This window comes from Gallus gallus, chromosome 1, assembly GCF_016699485.2.
Source record: "Gallus gallus isolate bGalGal1 chromosome 1, bGalGal1.mat.broiler.GRCg7b, whole genome shotgun sequence".
NCBI classification, from domain to species: domain Eukaryota; kingdom Metazoa; phylum Chordata; class Aves; order Galliformes; family Phasianidae; genus Gallus; species Gallus gallus.
Genome location: NC_052532.1, coordinates 79153930 through 79175882, shown reverse-complemented (window position 1 = coordinate 79175882; position 21953 = coordinate 79153930). Strand labels below are relative to the sequence as shown.

The window sequence follows — 21953 nt, the reverse complement described above, 5'->3', positions numbered from 1 at the left end:
GCCCCGCTCTGACGCGCCTCCGGTGCCGGCCGTGGGGCGCTGGCACGTGCGGCCCGCGGCATCCCCTCGGCATCCCCTCGGCGCCGCCGCCGCCGCCATCGCCATCGCCATCGCCATGGGGCTCACGCGGCAGTACCTGCGCTACGCGCCCGCCGCGCTCTTCGGGCTGGTGGGCAGCGCCAGGGGCAACCCCGCCTTCGTGACCCTGCGCGGCGAGCGGGGCCGCTGCGTGGCTGTGCCGGCCTGCGAGCACGTCTTCGTGTGGGACGCGCGGAAAGGAGAGAAGGTGAGCGGGTGCGGGCCGTGCTGTGGCGGGGCGGTAGGCGCGGCCTTGAGCTGCCCGCCTTCAGGGAGCGTTTGGACGCCGCGCTCAGACACGGGGTCTGAATTTGGCGCGGTGCTGCGCGGGGCCGGGGGTTGGACTCAGTAATCCCTACTGACTCGGGGTGTTCTGTGATTGCGTGATTCGGTGAAAACTCGGGGAAAAACTGCGGGCTTCTGGTTTCTAAGCCTCGTACTATACCGCTTTGCTGCTTGGCAGTGAGAAATTACTGCTAGCTGCTGTCTGCCTTGTAAAACGGGGCTCATTACACTGTATGCAGCACAGGAAGCTGAAGAACAAAGTTCTAAAGCGCTGGAAGCGCTTGTTTGGGAGTTCAGTGGGAGAGCAGAATGTATTCCTTTGGCTTGTTCGTCTCTGGGTGCGCTCAGCGCAGAGCTGAGGGGAGGCCTCATGGCGGCTGCAGCTCCTCACAGGGAGTGGAGGGGCAGCGGCTCTGCGTGACAGCGACAGGGCCCGAGGGAACGGCATGGAGCTGTGTCAGGGGAGGGGCAGCTGGGGGTTAGGGACAGGGTCTGCTCCAGAGGGCGGTGGGCATGGAACGGGCTGCCCAGGGCAGTGGGTACGGCCCCGAGTGCCAGAGTGCAAGGAGGGTTTGGCCATGGCTCTCAGACAGAGTTTGGGATTCGAGTGATGCTCTGTGGAGCCAGGAGTTGGACTCCCTTGTCAGACTGTTGTCAGACCCTGCCAACTTGGGATATTCTATGATTCTGTTTTTTCTTTTGTGTATATGGCTCTGACGTATCGTTTACCAATATTTTGCATGCTTTGTCTCCTAAAAATCACAGGTCCTTATCCTCAAGGGTTCCAAGCATGAGGTCAGTTGCCTCCGCCCCTCTCCTGATGGGCTGCACTTGGCTGTTGGCTATGAAGATGGCTCGATCCGTATCTTTAGCCTCCTGAGTGGGGAAGCGAGCGTCGCTTTCAACGGACACAAGGCTGCGGTCACAGTGCTGCAGTATGACCAGCTGGGGGGCCGGCTGGTGTCTGGCTCAAAGGTGAGCTCTGCACACCAGGAGGACAGCCCTCTCACAAAGGGCAAAAGAGGTGATCTGTAAGGAGTGTTGAACTGCACTAAAATGTTTGGTATTTTAAGGGGGTGATGTGGCATCTTCCTGTAGCAGGGGATGGCCCTGGGCAACCTGGTCTAGTACCGGATCTGGATGTTGGTGGCCCTGCCTATGGAAGGGGAGGTTGGAACTTGATGATCCTTGGGGTCCCTTCCAATCCAAGCCATTATATCATTCTATGATACTGTGATGGCACTGAGAGGATTTGGAGCTGCAAGATGACAGTAGTGTTAGGGAGTTTGAGGCTGGGAGAGTTGGGAACAGAAGAAGGGTACTAGCAGAGCTGCTGAAGGTGAAGACTGTGAGGTCAGGAACAGCAAAAGTGACCCAAGCCAGGACAGAAGTGCATTTATTGGTCTGAACGTTCATCAAGGGAGGGATTGGCATTTGCATTCATCATCCTCAATATTCCAATTCAGAGTGGGACAGCTTGCTTTCAGGTAGTTTCTGCAGTCTCATAGCAGATGTAGACATTTTGTGGAGAGAAATATTGGTCCCATGGAGACACTTTATCTGTTCCAGGATACAGATGTCATTGTGTGGGACGTCATCAATGAGAGCGGTTTGTACCGGCTGAAAGGACACAAGGATGCTGTCACTCAAGTCCTTTTCTTGAAGGAGAAGAACCTGCTGGTCACCAGGTAAGTCAGGCTGAGTGTGGCAGTAAATTAGAAAAATAGTCACTTTTACTTGCTATTTATATGTTCTAGGTGCTGTAGCCATTTATATTTTTTATATAGAATCACAGCTTTTTCTGTGCTTTACCTGCTCAAAAGAGATGAGATTGTTTTGCATTACAGAATGATTTGGGTTGGAAGGGACCTTAAAGACCACCTAGTTCAACATCCTGCCATAGGCAGGAACACTTTGCACTAGACCAGGTTGCTCAAAGCCCAGCCATACATATGAGACCTGTATTATATTGTGATGAAGAAATGAGCTCTCAAACCTTCCAGCATGTCCACGCATTTTATGAATCTGATGCCTGAATTCCAGACATGTTAAGCAGAAGACAAATAGCTGATTGTGAAAAGTAACATTTGGAAAAGGTTTTAACTTACTGGTAAACTTAGCAGCTTAGAATTATCATAACAATGAATAGTAATAATATGTTTGTTTTGCTCCTTAAATAATTAAGTAGTCTTATCTTCTGTGTGTGTAATTTGTGCAGCAGCGTCACAGAACAATGTCTTCCCAATAGGTAGTAATTAAGCGGATTAATTAAAAGATGATCAGTGTTCTACTGAGTTGGTTTTTAGTTAAACATCAACAAGATGATTGTGTGCCTTCAGTAATAATCAGTTGACAGAATATATTCTTGCTCAAATATCTGTCAATAATGTTTGTATTTACTGTCATCTAATAGGTACACTCAGTTCAGTGTAAAATTAGAACAAGTTTCTTGTGTGTCCTTTTTTTGCTTTTTTGCAAAAGAAATACATTTTGTTAGTTTGGCAGATGATACCTATTTCCTAATGCAATTCCAAGTCTTGTCTTTGCTGGGAATGCAAAATTAGGTTGGTTTTTTTGTTTGTTTGTTTTTTCAATCTTTTAGCTTGAGAAACTCACTACAGTTCTCTGTGTGCAGATTTTTTTTGTCAGATCTTCATCTGTACAAGTTACCTTAGACTGCTGTGTAGCAAAAGACATGGATTAATAATAATTATCACCTGTTGTGATTTTTCTTTTCTACTGAGTAAGCTTAGTAAAGAAAAAGCAAATTTTGTATTTTAATTTCTTTGCAAGAAAATCGGCTCCAACAAAGTTATGAAAAATAAAGAAGTATTTATTGCTGTAGGGTGAAGAGAAGCAGTCTACGTAAGTGTTCAAATTACTTTTCTCTGGTGCACTTCTGGCGTTATTGTAGCGTAATATAGCCACAAGCGAGAGTTTTCAAGGGTGCCTAATCATACAGGAGCTTTGAGGAACTAGAGCAGCTGTAATTCCCCATTGGGAAGAGCAACTCAAAGTGAAGGTGTTTAAGGTTTTGTATTTCTTCAGCTTTTCTCAGCTAATGTAATACCATGCACTCTAGTGATCTTTCCTCATGTCCTGAGGTTTTTGTTTTTGTTCCAGTGGCAAAGACACATTGGTGAAATGGTGGGACCTGGATACCCAGCATTGCTTCAAAACTCTAGTTGGACACCGTACTGAGGTAAAGAGGATGTGCAGAGAGCCGTAGGGATGGAGGGGCTTTGCATTGCGAGTCGTGGCTCACCTTATGCATTTTTTTGCTCTCAGGGATTGTAAACTGGAAATCTGATGTATTTTTGGTTGTTATTAAGCTTTATGGAAGAGCAAACGAGAGACTTACAAACTATCTGAGAACTGTTATCAACAAACAGGGGTGACAGTTCAAGTACAGGTATCCCTGTAGCAGATCCCAGTTAGATCCAGTCTTCTCTTGGTTCCCATTTAAATAAATCAATTCAGGATGCTTCGGTATTGTTATGATAGTTGAAGAAGCCATAGACCAATTCTTCTCATCGTGCTTTTGGATAGGTTTGGGGGATGGCTTTGGTGTCAGAAGAGAAACGTCTGATCACTGGGACTGCTGACAGTGAACTGAGAGTTTGGGATATCACTTACATCCAGGAGGTAAGACATTCTCTCTGTAGCCCCTCACACGCTTGCCCAAGTGCTTATCTTTGGACTAAAATGTGTCTGGAATGTGTTAAATCTGATTGCTGTTCTGGGAAACAGAACTGAAGTGGTGTCTTTGCTGTCTGAAGGGTCCAGAAGCTGCTCTTGAGTTAGAATTTTTATGTCTTCTGTATTTTGAGCTTGCATGTGATGCTGCAAGAACTTCTAGAACAAACTTTATAGAGTGTGATCTTCTGGCCATCTGGATTACAGCAGGAGAAGACAGTTTTGTGGGATCAGGAGAGGAGGACATGGAGCATTGGGTGCTGATGGGCATACTGTAGGCCACTGTTTTTGCCATATATAGTAACTGCTTGTTGCTCCAGGGAGATGAAGCATGAATAAATTCAGAGATGGGAACTGATACACTGAAGTTCTTGTGGTTTAAGTTATTTCTTATGGATTTTTGTCTGTGAACAGCTAGAAGACCCTGATGAGCCAGAATCCAAGAAAAGCAAAGGATCTTCACCAGGAGCAGAAAAAGACAATGAAGAGGATGAGACCCTGGAGTTGGATGAGAGTCCTGAGGAGGTAAGCTCATTTTTTCATGCTGTCTGGGGTGGGGTATATAATGCTATTCACATGGTGCTGCTTGCAGGGCCAACAGGAGTTTGAGAAATGCTGATACTTTGCTTGTCTGTGTTGAGTTTATACACCAAATGTCATATTTAGCCTGTTAGGGAAAATGTGTTAATTCTTGTCTCACTTGGTAATTTCTTCCTCAGCAGTAGTTGCTGCCCTCATCTACTTGCAGAACATGAGAAGTGTTTGTGTCAAAGCACATACCAATTTCTTTGCCCTCTATTAGGGGAAGGAGGGATTAGCAAGTGTTTGAAGTCTCAGTCGTAACAGAGCTCTTTCATTCAACAGCATGGGAATGAAATAGTGGCTAGTTGGCAGCTGCTGAGCTTAGTGCTCTCTCTCAGTTTTGCATGTCAGTAAGTAGAAGCATAGAAAAATGGGGGTCAGAGTGGCACCATCACAATATAGTATCAGATAGGATTGTTCAAAGCCATTCCCACTTGTGCTGCTGGTGAAGACTTTATTGAGTCTCTCTGGGGAAAGTTTCTGGGATTTTTCTCTGACTCCAGACTGCTTGTAGTTATAGTAGATAGTGGGCCTTGTTAAAGACTTCAACTGACCTCCTCTCAAAAGAATTTTCTTCTTTTATCACCAGTTCTTTGCCTTTGCCTGTCCTTTGTCTTCTTTGCATCTTCTGACTGAGAAGCTGTGCTCTGCTGCACAGAAATACAGCTTAATTTCTTAAATGGCTCTGGTTTGCCAGTGAAATCAAGTTATTCTTCTGCTGAGGTTGTCAATTATATGTTTCTTGCATTTTACTTGAAAATAAAGAAAATAATCTGCAGCTCACACAGACGTGTTTTGTCCCTGGATTATCCTTGCTATCTGTTCTACCAGGAACTTGTAGGTTCATTCCCCTGTCTTTTCCTCCTGACTTCCCTTTAAAGCAGGTTTCTCAGTTTGCCTGAGAAGATCACTTGGCCTTCCAGTCCAAGGTTCTTTTTCTTTTCCTGTAGCGTCTCCTAAAGTGCAGTAAAGCTGGATCCATCATGCGGGAAGGAAGAGATCGAGTAGTTACTCTTGCCACGGACAGAATGGGCAAGATTTTGGCCTGCCATGTAAGTAATGGGGTAACTCTGCTATGGAGTTACAGTGGAGGCTCTTGCAGCCCTTGGACCTTGTAAGTGCCAGCCAAGGCTTTGCATGTATATGACCTCTATCTCTAGGGGACTGATGCTGTTCTAGAAGTATTCTCTGTCCTTTCTGAAGAGGAAATAAAGAAAAAATTGGATAAGAAAATGAAGAAAGCAAAGAAAAAAGCCAAGTAAGTGATCTCCTGGGTGTATGAGAATACTGTCTGTGTCCAGAAAATTGCTATCCCTTCAAGCAGCGTGACTCAGTGGTTGAATTCCAAGCTACTGGTCATTCTGTCTGTGCAAGCTGTTGTATTTTAAGGGCACTGTTCTTGTGAATCCTTAGCACTTGTCTAAGCAACATTTATTTACTACCAGAGACTTTCCTTCTGAGTATTTCCCCTCCAAAAAAATGTAATGTGTGGAAGGAAATGGGCAGAAAATGTTCTTTTCTCACTTCCACCTGATATTTATATTTGCACTGCTTACTCTGTCAAATAAAATCTCTGATAGGATATACTGGAATGAAAGTTTCATATGAGAAGTCAGAGTGTCTCTGATACCTCATCTCCTATTGTACAGCAGGCAGAGATACAGATCAGAGCTTTATGAAAGGCTACTTTGTGTTAATGTCTCTCTGAGTATCTTGGTACTTAGTGACTGCTTCACAGTAGCCATTGAGGGAGCTCTGGCTCCACTGTAGAAGCTGAAGCACAGAGCAGATAGATACGTTTGAAGTCACATTTTGGCAATGAATGAGGATTTTGTGGGAGTGGTATGAGATGAGCAGAAACTGATCTCAGTCAAACACAACTTGATGTTGTCTGCTTTGTATCCATCTTTGTAATGTGCCTCGTTAAGTGCTTTGGCTGTATCCCAGAGGATGCTGCCTTTTTTGGGACAGTTTGTCTGCTTAGCATGCGTAACAGCCTAAACTTAGCTGTCTTGCTCTGTTCTTAAAAAATAATTAGTGCTGCTGGATAACAGGGCAATTGTTTTCAGTGAGCTTAGTGGTTTACTTGCGCTATTCTCTGTCCCTGTCTTAGTTTGGCTTGTCTGTGCTGAGTTACCTGACTCCCTCTCCATTATTTGATGTTTATAGGAAGAAGTCTGAAGAAGATGAGCATAAAGGGAATGTGGAGCTGAGCCTGCAGGAGGAGATCCAGCGGGTCACTAACATCAGAGCTTCTGCTAAAATCAAGTAAGTGGAAATCCTGCTGACGAGGCTGGGCTGTGGTTGTAAAGCTGCTTGGGAAAAACTCTGTACAGCTCATTATGGACAAGAAGGAAGAAGCTTCCCCCTCAACATCTGTTCAACTTGGAGCTGAGTGGAGGGCTACTGTGGTCTGCCAGTCCATTCGCACTGCCCCAAGTGGTGACCTCCTTGCAGTCCTCTGTGGCTTAGCTTGCACTTGTTCATAGCATGCACTATGTCCATATTCTTCTTTCTCAGTTCTTGATACTTGATTCCTCAGTTCTTGATACTTGATTCCTACTTGATGTAGGAGGCCCCTGTGTCTTATGGCCCCTGTGTACAGCTCTAATCTAATTTGTCTTATCAAACAGGTCATTTGACATGATTCTCTCTCCAAAAGAAGAGCTGAAGATTGTGCTGCTGCTCCAGAACAACATCATTGAGTTATACACCCTGAACCTGTCAGCGCAGGTCCCACAGGCTGTCCGTGCATCCAGGATAACCATTGGAGGCCACCGCAGTGACGTCAGGACATTAGCTTTTAGCTCTGATAATATTGCTGTTCTTTCAGGAGCTGCAGAGTCTGTAAAGATTTGGAACAGGTATGCTGTGCAGTTGTGTCAGTCCCCTCTGCCCTGTGCATGTTAGTCTGATGGAACTTACGGATGCTGTGTTTGGAGATCCAGTGATAAGGAAGAGGGAATGATGGAGGAATATAAAACAGAGTATTCCTTCCTTTATTAAGTAAAAGAAGTAAACAGAATAGCATGGCGGTGCAGTATCTTCTGGCCGCAACCAAAAAGAAAGGAGCTGAGAGAGGCAGCTCTGGAGCATGTCTCACTCAGCAGACCAGATTTTGTGTGAAAAGAGCTTTTGAACTCTTTGTCCACAGATCAACTTTGCAATGTATCCGAACGATGGACTGCGAGTATGCGCTATGCTCACTCTTTGTCCCGGGAGATCGGCAGGTCATCGTTGGCACCAAGGTAAATAGTGTCCCCTCTGCGCTCCTGACTCAGCCCAAGTCTGGGATTATGTTCTGAAAATGTCATTAAGGCAGCCTTACTGAAAATGTGTTACATTTTCTGGAGTATTCTGTTTTAGAATCATAGAATCATAGAATCACTAAGGTTGGAAAAGACCCACAGGATAATCCAGTCCAATTTTAGATGTAAAAACCCCTGTGGCAGTTAGTTTGTTCTGTTCCCTGAGTCTTTATGTAGCTCCTATGGCTTGAGCTGGGCAGCTGAGGAGAGTTTTGAGAAGTCCCCGATCTCCATCAGGAGTTTGGCTATCCGTGTGTAACAGTGATGTAATGAAGCTGGTTGTTCAGGAGATGGGTAGCAGATGTGTTAGGAGCTATCAAAGCCTGTTCAGAAGTGCCTGCCTAGCTCAGAGAGCTTAAATGGAGCAAGAGCTCCTCTGCTGCCATTAAGGTGCTACTCTGACTCCCATGTGTTGTGCAGCCCGGGAATATTTGCTCTGAGCTCTCCTCTATGTTTGGAGCCTTGTTTTTCTATTAATAGTTGGCTGCTTTGTCACTGCTGTAGTCTCACCTCTGGTAGCTCAGACCTTTTGTCTCTGAGCTCTGCTTTGAGCAGTTTTAATCTTTGCCATTTCTGGAGACCTCTCTAAGAAGTCAGTCTCAGGTCTGTTTGCAGATCTGATTAATGCTCCATAAGTTGTTCCTGTGGTATATCATGAAGTTGGCGGGTCTGATTTGTCCTCTTTGATGTGTCTTTCTGCCCAGACAGGGAAACTGCAGCTTTATGACCTGGCTTCTGGGACTCTCATGGAGACGCTTAATGCCCACAATGGGGCTGTGTGGTCCATTGCTCTTTCACCAGACCAGGTAACTCTGCCAGCCTTGTAAGCATCATCTGTTCCATGTCTTTTTGTGTAGCTCCTTCCTATAGTGCTACATTTGTGCTACTGGTGTGAGCATGGGAATGTCATCATGGGAGGTGAAGGATGCAGCTGGTACCATCTAAGAACTTGAACTGCAGATATATATGAAGTTTGAAATATCTCTCTGGTCTTATATGGCGCATCACAGTGAGTCTTCAGGTTGAGGTGGGCCATCCTCATTGCCTCACCTGCCTTCTGCATGATCGAGAACTTCGACTTCCCCAGCAGGGTCTGTGTGTGCAGCAGGGCATGTGTTATTGATGTGTTCCAGCTGTGGAGAACTTCATTGCTTTGTAGTCTGCTGTGGTGGCTGATTATCTAAAGGGGGGCTGTAAGAAAGAAGGGGACAGACTCTTCAGTAGGGTCTGTTGTGATAGAACAAGGGAAAATGGTTTCAAATTAAAGAAAGAGAGATTTAGACTGGGTATAAAGAAAAGTTGTTTTCCACTATTATCCTCTGTGTTAAACTTTCTGCTTCTTTGTAGTTTCAGCTTGCTGAGCTTTAACTCCCAGCTGTTGGACTTGCTAGCATGTTCATTTGCTTTTTAAAAATTCCTGTTAACACAGTGCTGTTTTTTCCTTTGTGTTGCACTCTTGCCAAGTGACCATATTACCCATTTATCTGATGATTCTTAGGCTAGACTTCTCCTGTCTGTTTCTGCAGGATATGTTTTCCAGGCTCTTAATCATTCCTGTGGTACTTTTTATGCTACTGCAATCTTTTCTGTGCTGGTGACCCTAGGATCTGAATGCGCAGTGTGGTAGAAGTTATACCAGTGCCAAATGCCTGAGTTAACGTCTTTTGAAGGACTTACTTAGCTCTTTTGACAACCTCTCAGCAGTGAGAATGTGTTGTTAGGTAAATAATCCACCATGTTTCTTAAATTCAACTCGGGGCACTGCGTTGTACTAGATGTATATGTTGAGCTTAGGTCCTTGCTTCCCTACATGTATATCAGTGTCTGAAGGAAGGATGCACAGAGGACAGAGGCAGGCTCTTCTAAGAGGCATTGATTACAAACTGCAACACAGAAAGTTCTTTCGAAACATCAGGAAGCACTTCGTCATTGTTTTGGTGCTAAAGCTCTGGAGTAGGTTGCCCAGAGTTGTTGGAGATCTTCAAAAGCTGACTGTTCAGTGGTTTGGGGCACCCTGCTCTTGGGTGTTCCTGCTTGAGCACAGGCATGGAGCAAGTGGACCCAAAGGACCCTGCCAGCTCAACCATGCTGTGATTCTATGAACTACAGCATTACTCTTAAGGAAAAGGGTAATTTCCATCATATTGTATTTCCCTAAGCTTGTTTCAACTGAATTTAATTGTTTTAATTTTACTTCCCTTGCTTGATGAAATTGCAAGTGCCTGTTACTCCTGTTGAGTATGCTCACAATTAACAGGCCTGCCTGCTTACTCTGTCTGAATTCTGATGTTTTATTGGGTTTTTCCTGAATCTTCCCTCATATTTCCAGAGTTACTGAGCATGAGTATTGATGATTTAGAGAGTATCTAGTTCTGCTCCATAAAAGTCTTAGATCTGGTGAATGTGAAACCATTGATTTATAATATCTGGCACAAGTAGCTGCTTTTTACACTCTTGTGAGTTTTTGGAGTCTTGTACTATGGTTATGGTACATGGCTTTTCCCTGAGCACAACAGATGGGAAATGTTTACTGAATCCACACGCCTTCTGAGCCGTGCTGTTTAACAGCTCTTACAGCCATCTCTAGAAATGGTCTGTGTGGTTTTGTTTTCTCAAGTATTTTTCTCTATTGCCAGAATTCAGGTTCATGTTGGTTTGTACCAACTTTCACTTTTCTTCTCTTTGTTTATTATGCTTTTCTTCATTTTCTTAAGCTAGAAGCTGCAGTGTTGCTCTTAGTGGAATCAAAACCATAGCAAGTAATAACCTGCCTGTGATTCATTTACTCAGCAGATTAAAACATCTGGGACAGTTTTTACCTTGTTTTTAACGTATAAGCGCTTTCTTCTTCCTTTAGAAGGCTGTGCTTGTGATGATGATGAGGTGTTTGTGACTCGAGAACAGTGAGTGTCAGCTCATTCCCAAAATGCACTTCATTACCTACAGCCGAGATGACTTTCAGTTCCAAAGTTTTAGTCCATGTCTTGCTTTACATTTGCAGTCGTTGTCTCAGACCTGCCTGCCAGAGCTCCTGAAATTGTTCTTGCTCAGCCAGCTGGTAATGAGCGTTCCAACCAGAGCAAGTGCTCCTGGTGGTGTCCTCTTAATCATAAAAGCTGTGGGAATGTGAGGCCTTTTTCAAAAACCTGGTGTGTTGGCAGTTTATGTCTGTAGCATTTCTGTGTTACAGTGGAACTGATTTCATAATAACTTTGTTTTTCCCCTGCAGCGTGGTTTTGTGACAGGAGGTGCTGATAAATGTGTCAAATTCTGGGATTTTGAGCTTGTGAAGGATGAGAGCAGCATTCAGAAGAGGTGAGAAAAGAAACCATTGACTGCATTCATCTGCAGTATTTATTCTCTTTGATGGATGCTTTGACTTTTGCTGTGCACCACAAGAAGTGCCAATGACGTGCATGGAGGAGAGTGTCAGTGCAGAGTTTTGTGGAGGTCTGAGTTTCTGTGAGGATGGGAATTTCTTACATTGTGGTCCCCTGCTTACATACAGTGTAGCCTCTAATCACAAGTAGTACATCTAGCAGTGAACTCTGTCAGCCTTCAGTGTCCTGCTCATTTCCAATCCTATCTTGTTCAAGTCCTAATGAGGAACCAGGTGCTTAATGTTAGGATTAGCCTGTTTTCCCAGGGTGCAATGTGGGGATTGTATTCATGCCTTTTCTGGGGTAAGAGTATTTTTTTTTTTCTCTTGTTGCCAGACTATCCATGAAACAGGTGCGAATCTTGCAGCTGGATGAAGATGTTCTGTGTGTGCGGTACAGCCCCAACCAGAAACTGCTAGCTGTCTCTTTACTGGATTGCACTGTGAAGGTTTTCTACACTGACACACTCAAGGTATGTGACTGTATGGACTGTGAGGCACTGATAATTATAGCCTGGAAGATGAGGAGTATGTTGGAAAACTGCACGTTTATTGTAGGATTCCAGTAATAATCAAAGAGGGATCTTGCATCTCACTTCATGTGCTTGCTTGCCAACAATACTGACAGAACTGTGGCTTGCTCATGCTGGGGAGAAAATATGTTTTGTCTGGAAAGGATTGTGAACCTGCATATGGTAAGGTCACTTGAACTCTGCAGGCAGGATGGTATGCCAGAGCCATGTGGAACTGTAAGCATGGGGTGAATCAGTGTTGCGTGTGGCTCTTAAGTTGAGCATAGCACAGGCAAAACCTGGGGAAGGAAAACCTTCCTTATACAGTCTGAGCCAGTGTGGTGGTTTTGTGATTTGTATGTTAGTGCAAGAACACGAGGGAAATGACAGAAAAACAGACCAGCAATGACAGATATGCAAAGAGAAACAGATAAACTCCATAGGTGGTGTTGGTCAGAACCAGTTAGCTCAGCTTGCTTGAGTTCTTTTATCTTCATAACAGTTCTGCCAGCATAGCCTCACTGCTACCTGTGTTCAGGGCAAGAGTGGTGCTGGAAGGATAGGCCTCCTGGGAAAGAGCAGAACTAGTCTGGAGCCTGGCATTTTCACATGCATGCTCCCAAAATGTCTGAGTTATCTTTATTTTTTTGCTTCAGTTTTTCCTGTCTCTGTATGGACACAAGCTGCCAGTGCTGTGTATGGACATCTCCTATGTAAGTATCATTACGGTTGTGCATTTGCTGCAGGTGGGGCTGTGGTGATGTTGATGACTGTGTGAACCTCTGCTGGCAGCATTGCCTCTAGGACAGTGCTCTCCTGATGCCTCCCTGCTCCTGACTTAGCAGTTCCTTGATAAGATACAGCAAGCCCCTCCTGATCGTGCAGTCCTGTGCTCACTGGGAAAGGTCGTGAAGCAGCAGTTATTACAGAACTGAACAAGGCATTATGTAAGGAGTAGAAACTAAAGTGCTGCTGTGGTTCCCTGGGCTCATCTTAAGCGGTACAACACACTCTCTGCTGAAGTTACTAGCTGCCTTTGTGGGGTCTGAATTCTTTGATAGAGAGAGCAGTGAGTAGTGCTGAGGTGGAGCAACTTCTTCTTGCCTTTTCGTTCTTGGGTCATGGTAGCCTTGCAGTGAAGCTCTTTGGATTGCAAAAATGCTAAGCTTTAGCTAAGGTCTTAAGTGCCTGCAGAGATTCAGAAAAGACTCAGGGTGCTTTCTGTGGGCTGTCTGTCAGTACTACAGGGATGCGCCTTGCTAAGGAGAGGGGAGGTGGAGGGATCAGGAGGGCGTATTTCAGGAGCCAGTGCCTTGGCACTGCTTAGTCTGTTGATGATTCCTGGTCGGGCTGCCAGCCAGCTGCCCACACCATTCCATGCATTTCTCTGTAGGATGGGGCTCTGATTGCAACTGGGTCTGCCGACAGGAATGTGAAGATTTGGGGCTTGGATTTTGGGGACTGTCACCGCTCTCTCTTTGCCCATGATGACAGGTTGGTCAAACATTACAGCATCTTTGGGCTGTGGGCTGCTTTGTTGTTTGAGGGGCTGTGATCCAGCAGTGAGCTTTTTGTTCTGTGTAGTGGGGAGAAGCCATCAGAAGTGTTCCCCAGGTGGGTGAATTTGAGCCCTTACTACCTTTGCTGCAAGGTCCCCTGTATTAGCACCAAACCTGTGCGCTGAGCTTTCCATAGAGAGTCCAAGTCAGTGAGACACAAGCACAAATGTGGTTAGGGCTGTCTGGTAGCTGCTGAGATCACACAGCTCTTGTGCCAAACCTCACTGGCTGCATTGGATGCTCCTGCCCTCTGGTGCTCTTTGTCCCAGGCCAGAATTTGGTCATTGTAGTGTGGGTTGGTGTCAGAAGGCATTTCCCAGAGGTAAGTGGTGATGAGGACTACAGGGTTTTGGAATACACTGCTGTCTCCTATACATGTGTGTTTTGAGGTCCCTTTCTCTCCTGCTTTTTTGCCTTCCCAGTGTGATGTATCTCCAGTTTGTGGCCAAATCCCATCTCTTCTTCACTGCTGGGAAGGACAACAAGATTAAGCAGTGGGATGCAGATAAATTTGAGCACATCCAGACATTGGAGGTAGGAAGTTTTGGAGGCTCTTGAAATGAAGCATTATCGCTATGTGAGAGGCACTTTTCTCAGGAGCTGGGAGATGTGTTGTTCATGTCTTACCTTTTTTCTCTACTTGCAGGGGCATCACCAGGAGGTGTGGTGCTTGGCACTCAGTCCCAACGGAGACTATGTAGTGTCAGCATCCCATGACAAGTCCCTGCGCCTCTGGGAGAGGACGAGGGAGCCACTTATCTTGGAAGAGGAGAGGGAAATGGTGAGTTGCATTCTTCCTTCCAAAGACAGCTTCCAGATTTCTTTTTGGCCCATCAGACAGATTCCTCATTTTTTCACTGTGGAATAGTCTGGCTCCATGCTTTGCAGGCTTCCTTATCACTATCTACAGCCTGGTGGTGAAATGCCTGGGTTGATTGCCATCTTCTGCATGATTGCACTGTTGCACTGAGCTGTCTGTAGACAGCACCACAGGTATTGCTGGTGCTCTTCTGCCTGTACTGCATTGCAGACACCTCATCGATTTGCTCTCTGCTGTGCTTCTGTCCCACTTCCCAGACTTTCTTTTATGGTTGTGGTTTTCTATGGTTTTGTTGACTATAGTCAACAAGCTTCTCTTACTCTCTTGCACTCAGTTCTACTGAAGTGTTTTGGACACCGTTCAGCAAGTGGCTGTTGTGGGGTGATGGAGAGCACCATTCTTTTTGAATACTGTTTGTTTTCTTTTCCTCCTTTCCAAGCAAGAGTAGTCCAATGCAAGAAGCCCCTTCCATTCCTTTTGAACCTGTATTGTGAGGAGTCATACTCACAGAAGGACTGTAGTGGGATGGAGACTCTGGAGTCTGTAGTCCAACCCCCTGTTCACAGTAGGCAAACCCTAGGACTGTCATATTGTCCAGACACTTGCCTGGGTGACTCAGGAACATCTCCAAGAAAGGAAGTTTTCCAAGCTGAGCACTTGTTCCAGTGCTGGACCACCTTGGGGCAGGGGAAACATTTTTTACACACCTCTAATGGGAACTTAGCCTGGGACAGTTTGTAACTCTTACTGTATCCCACAGAGGACTCTGGCTCTGTTTCCCATTCTTTTAGAAGTTCTCAAGACTCAGTGAGGGAAGAACACACATGCAGCAGCAGGAATGTTTAAGAAATGTGCGATAAACTGTTCTTCTCCTGGCCTGTTTGCAAAGTGATTCATAGGCAGCATCTTGATGCAGTGACTGGCATGCTGCAGATGATGGTACTAACAGGAAAGACAGAGTTCCTTTTCTAGATAAGAAAAGCATGTTCTGGGTCAAGTTTTAATAACAAAGTGGGCAGGAATATACCAGTAGTGAATTACACACTGAACATGAGAGATGGTGGGCAGGAGGCTCTTTTCTCTTGCAGGCTAGGACAGCCCTGGGAATTTCCTAAGCTTGTTTCTTTTGTGCTTCATGACAAGTGGAAAGTCCGGTATTGAATTGCTGGTGTCTTATTTCAAGCATGATGGTCTGTCTGCAGGCTGTTCCTGCATCTAGCTTGGAGACTCTGATTTCTTTCAGTCTTTTCAGCCCAAGTTCTCTGTGGGGTGGGAATCAGGAACAAGCAGATTTTGCACTGGCATTGTTGATTCTCTACTCATTGGTCCTGGCTTTTGCGCAAGGCTGCAAGAAGCTGCAGGCTCTGTTGCTCTACCAGTCTGAAAGAAACTTGTACCCTTGCTAGCTGCCTGCTCACCAGTGTTAATACATTGTGTTTTCTTCACTGTAGCAACGAGAAGCTGAATATGAAGAAAGCGTGGCGAAGGAAGAGCAACCTGTGGTGAGTTGTGCCATCTGAGTGTGTCAGTCTGACAGTACAGAGCTCCTTCCTAAGTCTAGAATTTCTGTAAGAAACACAGAAGAAGTGTCGAGAGGACTGGTGATTCCACTGCACTGAGAATTTGCATGGAGGAAAATTCCCCAGGACTGATACTGGCTCAGATAATTTTGCGAGTGTGTGCAGCTGGCCAAACTGCCACACAGGGCAGTGGATACTGAATATCTCCCCTGTTCACATCCACACAATCCCCAGAGCGACATTGGGCTGCCTTCTGACAGCTGCTTTCAGGTTCATGTGGTGCAGGGTCGGTGGGAAAGCCTGATCCCTTTTGCACAGACACTGAGGTTGTGTCGTTGACAGTTCTGACTCTGAGCTGTTCATTCAGCCTCTGTTGGACAGATGAGAGCAGTGCTTATCTCCCTCCCAGTGCTCTGAGATAGCACAGTGCCTCTGGTCCTGAGCAAAAGCTATGCACTTGAAGGTCTTTATTTCTTCAGACAAATGGCAGGTTTAGGGAACGGAGCTGATGATTTGTGATAAGATGCAGGGGGTGCCTGTGTGTGTGTATCTGCTTCTGAGCTGCTCCAGGAGAGAACTGCAAACTGTGTTTTGTAGGTGGCTGGAGAGACACAAGGAGAGACAGGACTGGCGGGGAAGAAGACTATTGAAACCATCAAAGCGGTAAGATTGCATGGGTCACCCAGCGTTGCTTTGCCTTATCAGTTTCTCAGAGTGGGGGTGTCACAGGGTCAGAGAATCAGTCTGAAGTTGAGTAATTTGTGATATTCCGTAAGTGCAGCAGATCAGAGGAATTGCTCTGTGAGATATAAAGGTGCAGAATCACCTCTGCCTCCAAGAGCAGTCTGTCCTCTGGAGAGCTGAAGCTGCAGCAGTGCACCCTGGGCAGCTGGGGAATGTGGATGGTGTTTGACTCCTTCAGGGCACAACTGATGTGCTCAGAGTAACAGTGTGGTCTGGAATAGAAGTTACTTTCTGAGAAGGATGTCCTGGGATGCTTCAAGTCAGCCCCTTTGCTTCCTCCTGCGTTTGTCTAGTTGGACATGAACTGTGCTTTGTGACTGATGGTTCTTTTCCTGTGCTGCACAGGCTGAGCGGATCATGGAAGCTATCGAGCTGTATAGAGAAGAGATGGCAAAACTGAAAGAGCACAAGGCCATATGCAAAGCTGCTGGAAAAGAGGTAAATGACTGAGGAAAGTACCATTCCCAAGGTGTGTGGGTGTATCTTTCCAACTCTGGCATCTTGGTGGAGAGGCTCAGCATGCAGATAAAGGCAGCACAGCTGGAAGGAGCAGAGATTTGCTGAAATCGTACAGAGAACAGATGGCACTGTACCCTGAGGCATGGTTAGTGGTGTGTTCTTTCTGAGGATTGTTATATTCAAAGTCACAGTAGGAAGTAAGTTTTGTCCCTGAAAACTGTGCTGCTGACTGTGCTCCCATCATATTGCCTATTCTTTGCCTTCATCTCAACACTTCATGCTAAACAAGGGTCTGTAATATACGTGACAATAAGAAGTAGAAAAAAATTTGTACATATTTGAGTTATTCATACATGTCTGAGAACTAGGTTGTCCTGCAACTGCAAGTGAGGCCTTCAGCGAGCTTCTGAAGAGGGAAGACATTGGATAAAAACTGTGGGTTGTTTTTCACTGTGAATACATGTTTTTCACTGTGAATAACCTGCCTCACCCTAACCCATTCTGTGTCTCCAGGTTCCCTTTCCTGCCAATCCCATTCTCCGTGCCTATGGAAATATTACAGTAAGTGGAAAGCCCAGACCTCGGGTCATGTGCTATCATCAACTGGAATGAGGCTGTTTGATTTGCTGGTTGAGTCAGAACACTGGATTGCTATGGGAAGACAGGATTTATGCAAAGTGAACATAATATATATATTTGCTTTTCTTTATTTAGTATGCGTGTAATAAAAGTAAAGCAGCCAAACATAACCCAATGGTAGCCTTGACCTTGTCATGTAGAGTTGGAGTCAGTTGTTATGGCTTCTCTAAGCTACAGCAAGCTAGTTCAAATCTTCCTATGCATGCTTCTGGCAAGAGGCTGTGGTTGCCATACCCATATTCAAGGGAGCTATGCTATCAGATACAAAATACCTGAGCCATTCCAGTGGAATGGGTAACTGGGAACCAATGTCATTCTGCATCCCTGGCCATTTGACATCTGTAAGCATTTAACCAGAACCATTCTCCCCCTCTCCTCTCTAAATGCAGGCATATTTAACTCCCAAGTAAATAGATTTAACAGGGGCGAGTGAAATCCTGTGGCTTAGTAGTAGCAACTTTTTTGCTTTGTACAGAGAAAGTTCTTGAGGAATGCCCAAGTACATGTGCTGCGTAAAAACATTCACAAGTTAAGACACATTTTCTTATGTGGTGAGCTGACCGTGGTGAGGATTTACTATGTCAAGTCATGAACAAAAGTACTTCATGCCATGACAGTCTGTCATCATCTTTTTGGGACAGACTGTGTGTGGGATGCTTGACCCAGTGAATCTACTGTGTTGCTCTGACTCAAGGAGCAGGAGCTGGAGGCACTTGAAGGCTTTCTGACCCTAAATCAATTGAGCAGGGCAGTGCTGAGCAAGGCAACGCAGGGCTGTGTTGTAATTGGCCAGGTTTACTTTTAGGGAACTGACACAGCTTTTACTGAGCCTGTTTCTTTCCATATAGAATTTACATTCTTCTACATCCTTTCTCTCTGACTATAGGTGTAGTTATAATTAACTTGTTGCATACACTGAACAGAAGTGAATGAAATCCTATCACCTAGCATTGAGACACTTCTCTTTGGCACTTGGCAGCTCTGCATTTGCTGAACACTTTAAGCAGATAAACAGGATTGGGGAGTAATTATTAAATCTTTGAAGATGAGTTTGTGTAAAGTTTCATAAATATTGTCTGTTTCACCAAGTTTTTATATAATCTTTTTTCCCCTACAATATATCTTTACCAGTTTGGTGTATTTTGAGAAGGCTGGGTTTTATGGAGGCAGAACTTCCTGGACTGGTAGTTGGTTGGAGCTGAAGGGGTTTCTTTTTTGCTTGTTACATTCAGATGGATCTATCCATCTAACAAGATGTGATTGCCTGTTTTTAACTGGGCAAAATGAGCCTTAAGGCACATGTTTGTCTTGGAATGTTTCTTGATGTGCAGAGCTGGTGTCTTTCTTCTGTTACAGCCTTCTGAGTATGTGCTAGAAGTTTTCAAGAAGGTCAAGTCAAGGTGAGTCCCAAGTCTTATTGCTGAACAGGCTTGTGCCAAAGAATTGGACTTCTGAGTCCAGGGTTGGTTGGGTTCCTGTGTTGTACTCCTGTGCTGAGTGGGTGGTGTTGAAGAGTCTGGAGGTTACTCTCTGGCAGCCTTTTTTTGGAGCGTGTGTGGAAGTGGGGAGTGGGAATTTGTCCATGAGGAGTATTCAACAAAGCTTTTCTATGGGGGTTGGCTGCGTGGAGATGTATGCGTATGTGAAGAGGAACTTGGGGATACTGAGGATGGAATGCTGTGCCTCCTCTTCCTCTCAAAAGGTGCCTGCTGGTCAGGGCCCTGGGCTGTGCAGATGCACTGTGCTTTGTGGGCAGGTGCAGACCAGCAGTGGGGAGCATTCAGCACAGCTTTTGTGTCAGAACCTTCCCACATGGAAGCATTTCTTGCTCATCTATAGTTCTGCAGTAGCTGAGACTATTGTTGCCATCCCTTTGCTTCTTTTTAGTGAGCTGGAAGAGTCTCTCCTGGTGCTGCCCTTCTCCTATGTCCCTGACCTACTCAGACTCTTCAATGAATATATTCAGTTGGGTGCAGAAATTGAACTCCTGTGCCGTGCTCTCCTCTTCCTGCTCAAGTGAGTCTTCCATCTGCCCAGACAGGTCTGCTGGTCTAAGTCAGCTGTCATGACTGTCCAGATCCTGAATGCAAGGAAGGCTCTGGTCAGTAGTGGGTCTGCCTGTTCCTCAGGGCCCCTCTATAGTGTGTGTCATGAACTCGCTTTGTGCCACTTATGTGAAAAGAAAGGTGCTCATTGCTTTTGTGAGGCAGTGCCCTGGGACAGCACAAGAGCTGGGGAATATACTCTTTCTCTTGAAGCTGTAAAGACTATGTGATGTGCTGTGGACATGTGCAGTGTAAATGTGTGGGGAAAATTCGGACTTTTTCTTAAGTTTCTGGCTCTGAAGCTCCTGGGAAGCCACCTTGGGAATAAAGATCTGGGAAATGAGGAATTGCTGCATCCCTCAGCTGCAGCTGATCATCTGGGAGTGGGCTAAACAGGATGCAGGGTGCTGACATGCCTGTGTTGATGTCAGTTGCTGATCCTGTCTTTGTTCCCAGGATACATTTTGGGCAGATAACAGGCAACCAGATGCTGGTGACAGTGATAGAAAATCTGAAGAAAACCACCATCTCCAGAGTCAGTGAGGCCCGGGTGAGTGTTGCTGCCTCTCCTCCAGCGTCTGGAATAGCAGTATTGGCCAATGTCTGGAAGCATTTGTGGTCTAGTAGGAAAGCTGCTTGGGGGTCTAGAGCCCATTTTCACCTTCTTCCTGTGCAAACAGGCTGCATTTTCCTGATGTGACACTATCCTATGTGCATTCTTCCTCCCTCTCCCTTCCTATTTCGGCTTTTTGTCGATGCATGTAATTGTGCTTTGGGTCTCTAGTATATGTGGGAAGTAAATTAACTCTATTTTTATTTGGTTTCTTGTGGGCTACAACAAGCCTTCCCAGGAACATCTTCAGATGGTTGTCAACAACTTGTTTTTCAGGAAATAGTGGATTATAGTTGTTTTTAACAAAAATGTGGGGAACAGAGTGCAGGTTGTTCACCTGCTCAGATGAAGTTTACATTTAAGTATTGTTGCCTTAATTAACTGTGGGGGATTGTCTTGCTTTCATCATCTCTCAGTAGAGAGTGGCCAGAGTATCACCTGTTCCAGGTAGCTTGTTCCTCCTAACAGGCTGGAGATGTGCCCAACAGTGCGGTGCTTGTCTGTCTCAACAGGACGTGCTGGGATTCAACATGGCAGGGCTCCAGTACCTCAAGAGGGAGATTGAGGCCAAGGATGAGGTCATGTTTTTTGCTGATGCTACAGACCGTTTCGAGGAGAAGAAGAGGAAGAGGAAGAAGAAAGAGAAAATGATTCTTGCAGTGGTTTAGCACTTGCTGCCCAGAACAGCTGGATGGCATCACATAACCTCAGTGCTGGCCATGGACCTATACTTGTGGCTGAACATCTCTGTGAAGTTTGGTGACTGGAACAAAGTCTGTCCCTTCTCCGTGTGGGATAGCTAGCCTTGCCTGGCTGGGGACAGTGTCAACACGGGTTGATCGTCTCTGCCTAGTGAGATGAGCTGTCTGTGCTCTGCTCTTTATGTGTGCATTTCAGCTGTTTCTGAGGTAGCTGTCAAAGGTCAATGCCTTTCCTCTAGCAGAATGCCTGATAGAACTGGAGTTGGTTTCTTCTTCAGAAGAGGTCAGCCTGCTGGCAGTGCGCTAACTGAATGGGGTGAATCAGTACATGGGCTGCTGGTCAGACTTTGCCCTGTCCCTGGGAGGCAGCTGGTGACATTCTGTGCTGCTTTGACACCTGCTGATGGTTTGTGGAAGTGCTTAGAGGCTATGGACAAGACTTTGAGACTTCAGAAGTCATCTCCAACCACTAACTTCTCAGTGGAATGGAGGAAACACTGTGCTCTATTAAATAATGTTTATATACGCTTTATCAAACAACTTTGTCCATGGAATTTTGTCATGATATTTTTCTAGTAAATCCTTGACTGTCTCATTCTGTTTCATGGGTTGTTAAAGAATTTTTTTTTTCCAGAAAGTAAAATCTGTGGGAGAAAATGAAAGGGCTGCAGTGAAGGATTGTGCTCTTCTGAGCAACTGGCAGATGAAGCATGAGAAGTGTGGGCTCATTTGTATTGTACCTGCTCCCATATGTTGGAAATTGCACAGAATTGTTGCAGTGTCGTACTTGTTCTGTATCGGATAAAAATGATTTAAGTGGGCAGGCCTCTGCTCCTGTTGGTCAGTTATCAGTTTTTAGTGTATGTTGTCTTTTTATCCCAGTACTCAGGTTTGGTAGATGTTGTGGGGGCTGCTTCTAGGGCACTTTGTTTTAAAAAATAATAATACTTCTAGACTGACAGGTCTGACTCAGGTTCTCAAAGCTGGTCTTCTTTCTAACATGAACTTCATCT

The 21953-nt window shown here is 45.4% G+C and overlaps 1 protein-coding gene across 1 annotated transcript; it reads left to right on the top strand.

Moving 5' to 3' along the window:
• The first annotated feature begins 10 nt into the window (after positions 1–10).
• WDR3 (WD repeat domain 3) lies at positions 11–21535 on the top strand. The gene is made up of 26 exons (NM_001031485.2): positions 11–286; positions 1129–1338; positions 1933–2051; positions 3487–3565; positions 3913–4008; positions 4474–4584; positions 5592–5693; positions 5802–5899; positions 6811–6909; positions 7275–7505; positions 7796–7889; positions 8654–8755; positions 11179–11264; positions 11666–11801; positions 12497–12553; positions 13234–13334; positions 13822–13933; positions 14046–14180; positions 15671–15721; positions 16337–16402; positions 16829–16921; positions 17456–17503; positions 18938–18981; positions 19469–19597; positions 20083–20176; positions 20752–21535. Exons 1-26 carry the CDS (start codon positions 116–118, stop codon positions 20905–20907), a joined length of 2820 nt encoding a protein of 939 aa, NP_001026656.2. The 5' UTR covers positions 11–115; the 3' UTR covers positions 20908–21535.
• Positions 21536–21953: the final 418 nt, after the last annotated feature.

Excerpts from the sequence above, each read along its gene's own strand:
- WDR3 (NM_001031485.2), top strand. The coding sequence starts at position 116 with ATGGGGCTCACGCGGCAGTACCTGCGCTACGCGCCCGCCGCGCTCTTC. Across the intron at positions 3,566-3,912 it reads TAGTTGGACACCGTACTGAG|GTTTGGGGGATGGCTTTGGT; the intron begins GTAAAGAGGATG and ends GCTTTTGGATAG. Across the intron at positions 13,335-13,821 it reads CTCTTTGCCCATGATGACAG|TGTGATGTATCTCCAGTTTG; the intron begins GTTGGTCAAACA and ends TTGCCTTCCCAG.